We start from the raw sequence: 3,411 nt of genomic DNA on the forward strand, positions 1-3,411 counted from the left end.
CCGAATGTGGGGCAGGGTCTGGGGGGGCCCGCGGTGGGTGATGGGACCCGTGGTCCCTCTCAGGGGCCATGTCCCTTCTGGCTTGGCTTCTGTGTGTGGTGGGGACAGCAGCCCATGGGCTGCGGGGGGAGCTCAGGGGACACACATGATGGCTCGTGCCTGCAGCTCTGGCTTCGTGTCCTGGCAGCCCTACGCCGTGGATGGCCGGATCAGCCCCCAGAGCAACGTGGACTTTGACCGCAGCCTGAGGCAGAGGTAGGAAGGGGGGGTCGGGGGGGCCCAGGGCTGCTCATGGCCCGTCCTGCCCATGCTGCCTGCCCTGCCTGTGCTGCCTGCAGCCGCAAGGAGCTCCCTCCCAGCGTGGTCCTTCAAGACAAGACCTAAAGCATCGACCGGGGGGAGCCCCCCCCACCTGGGGGCACCCCCGGGAGATGGGGATGCTTCAGGGAGCGCAGGGGTGAGATGTCCGTCTGTCTGACCCACGCCTCCCTCCCCGGCAGCAATCCCACCTGGGGCCTTCGGGACACGGCGCTGCTGCGGCAGCTGGCTGAGGCCAACGGGCTGCACCTGGAGAGGATGGTAGGTGCTGGGGTCTGCCGGGGGGGGACAGTCCCCGCACCAGTGGGGACCCCCACCCTGACCCCCGGCTCTGTGCTTCCAGGTGGACATGCCGGCCAACAACAAAAGTCTCATCTTCCGCAAGCAGTAACCTGCCCCCACCTTCCAGCACCTCCCGGCATCTCCCGGCACGGCCGCCCCCCCCCCCTATTACCTCTGCCTCCTCGAGGGGTCACCCCATCCCCGCACCGGTGCCAGCCACGGCTGGGGACAGCAGCGATGGGACGGTGCCCTACTTGCCCCAGCCTGGGCTGGGCTTGGCTGGTGGGCTGGGGGGGGGGATCCATCTCCCCTGGCCCCTCTGGGGCTCCCTTTGCAATGGGGCGCCCCAGCCTGGCCCAGAGGAGCTGCCGCAGCTGCCACAGGGGGCATAGGCATGGGGGGGCACAGCACCCCTGGGCGCGGGGGAGACCTCTTGCTCAGTGCCGGTTTCCCCGGAGGACGCCGTGCCAATGGCGGGGGGGCCTGTCCCCCTTTCCCCACCCCAAGGACCCCATCCCTCCCACCAATAAACTCCAGGGCTTTGCCACCCCCCCCAGCAGCTCCCTGATGCTTTCAGCACTGACACTGTGGGCTGGGGAGAGCATCCCCAATCCCCCTGCTGCAGCGCCAATGGGGGGGGGTCAGATCCTGCACCGGGAACACCCAGGGCACCTGGGCCTGGAGGCTTCGGTGCGATGGGAAGGGTTTTTTTTTTTTTTTGGGCGGGGGGGGGTGTGTGTGTTCCTGGCAGGCCCCCCCCCCCCCCTCCCACCCCTCTGCAACCCAATCCAGTCCTTTATTGCTGCTGGCCGGGCTGGGGGGGGGACATACGGCAGATAAATTACAGGGGAGGTGGGAGCTGGGCTGGGGCTCAGCATGGGGTTGGTAGGGAACTACACGACGGTGGCCCCCCCACGTCGGCACGTCCCGGCTCTCTCCTAGTCCTGAAAGCGGTTCAGGAGGTCGCAGGTTTTCTTCTCCATCAGCTCGTAGATCTTCTTCACCCGCTTGTCGTTGGCCGCCCGGACGTAGCTGCTGGGGTCCAGCGTGGCCATGCCGTCGTGCACCTCACCCATGATGATGAGCGGCCCGTCCTCCGCCGTCATGTTGGGGCAGGGGCAGCTCCAGTCCATGTCAGTCAAGGTCACCTCCAGGTACTTGATGTTGAAGAACTTGAGGCCCATCTTCTCATCCTTGAGGACATCCTCGAGGGCGAAGCGGGCGATGCCGGAGTCCTGGTCCTCCACGATCTCCATCAGCCGGCCCACGATGGCGAAGTCGCTGCGGCAGAGGCTCAGCACCATCTTGCTCTTCAGGCGGCAAGCCTTGCACTGCAGGCTCTTGGGGAAGGGGCAGACGTCCTCGCAGGTCTCCTTGCTCTCGAAGTTGTTGGTGTTGCCCTCACAGCCGCCGTAGACGAAGGAGTGGCACTGCTTCAGCAGGTGGTTGTACGCCCAGCGGGGTTCCCAGTTCTGGCAGGGGCCCTGCACCATGGGCAGCAGGCAGGTGGGGCGGGCGCTGCCCAAGCAGGCAGCCCGGCACTCCTCGTAGGTCTCGAAATGGTTCCTGTTGGCCCCGCAGCCCCCGTAGCGGAAGGTGAGACAGGAGCCCTGCTTGGCGTCGAAGTGCCAGCGCACCTCCAGGGCCTCGCACCGCCGCCGGTCCGGCTCCTTCAGGCACTCGGCGCTGGGGAAGGGCTGGGGGCTGCCAGCCTGCGGAGTCCCCCCCGGCTCCCGCCTGACCACCGACAGTGGGAAGTCGGCGCGGAGCAGCCCAGCAGCGTTCCTGGCTGTGCAGGTGTAGATGCCGGCGTCCTCGTGGCGGGCGTTGTAGATGACCAGCTGGCCGATGTTGGTGACCACCACATTGCCGTACATCTGGTCCGGCCGCATGATGAAGTTCTCCTCCCGCTCGCTCTGCTTCTCCCAGGTGATGTCCGGCCGCGGGCGCCCGCTGACGTCGCAGCGGAAGCTGACGGTGCCGCCGGCACGCACCGACTGGTGGAAGGGGTTGCTGTAGAGGGCAGGGGGCACCGGCACCTCGGGGCCGGCTCCCGGCGTGGGGCGCGCCGTCGTCTCCTGCGGCACGGGGCTGGTGTCAGGCCAGGTGAAGATGTGCTTGCAGGGGACGGTGGTGAGGCGGGTGGCGCGCAGGGACGCCTCGGCGTCCCTGGAGCAATTGTTGTAGTAGGTGAGGCCGTCGGAGGCGCAGGTGAAGTTTGGCTCCTTCTCGCAGCGGTCCTTGCACTTGCAGACGGGCTGCCCGTCCCAGATGTCGCAGTCGGAGCCCTGCTGCGCGCACACGAAGCTCTCACACGAGGCTGCCGGCGCCAGCGCCAGCGCCGGCAGGCTGCCGTCGGCCAGCCGTCGGCAAAGCGGGCGGCCACGCAGCTCCGCAGCCCGCACACGTTGGTGCAGCATTTCTCGAAGCCTTCGCAGTCCTGGCCGGGGGGGCAGGAGAGGAAATCGGGGGTTGGGACGTGGAAGTCACCGCCGTGCAGTGGCCGTGCGTGCTGCTCCCACCCCACACGGGGCTTTTGGGTGGGCAAGTGTCCCCTGCGCCGCCCTGTGCACCCCCCAGCATCGCTGGGCTCCGGGTAAGAGCCAGACCACCCCAGAATGGCTGCGCTGGCCCCAGCCCCCCCTCAGCTCCCCCAGACCCTCCCCAGCAGGGGGGGCACGACAGTGATGACAGCCCCTTCTCCCCCAGCAGACAGTGTCTCACCCCTCTCAGCTTTAGCTGGCTGAGGGGAGGCAGAACTCATTGCACAGATGAATTGCAAAGGAGTCACTCCCCCCGGGTCCAGGCAGA

The 3,411-nt window shown here is 67.6% G+C and overlaps 2 protein-coding genes across 2 annotated transcripts in view; one reads left to right on the plus strand and one right to left on the minus strand.

Moving 5' to 3' along the window:
* Positions 1-1,147, plus strand: part of METTL26 (methyltransferase like 26) — a 6,692-nt gene extending 5,545 nt beyond the window's left edge. The window contains exons 5-7 of the mRNA XM_009278221.2: positions 188-255; positions 501-579; positions 662-1,147. Coding sequence (XP_009276496.1) covers positions 188-255; positions 501-579; positions 662-709 — 195 coding nt within the window. The 3' untranslated portion in view covers positions 710-1,147. The remainder of the gene's footprint in view (positions 1-187; positions 256-500; positions 580-661) is intronic.
* A 391-nt stretch (positions 1,148-1,538) lies between these two features.
* The window catches only part of WFIKKN1 (WAP, follistatin/kazal, immunoglobulin, kunitz and netrin domain containing 1), a 2,555-nt gene continuing 682 nt past the window's right edge, over positions 1,539-3,411 (minus strand). The window contains 2 exon segments of the mRNA XM_009278234.1: positions 1,539-2,960; positions 2,963-3,040. Coding sequence (XP_009276509.1) covers positions 1,539-2,960; positions 2,963-3,040 — 1,500 coding nt within the window.

Source organism: Aptenodytes forsteri, unplaced genomic scaffold, assembly GCF_000699145.1.
Source record: "Aptenodytes forsteri isolate BGI_AS27 unplaced genomic scaffold, ASM69914v1 Scaffold26, whole genome shotgun sequence".
In the NCBI taxonomy this organism is placed as follows: Eukaryota; Metazoa; Chordata; class Aves; order Sphenisciformes; family Spheniscidae; genus Aptenodytes; species Aptenodytes forsteri.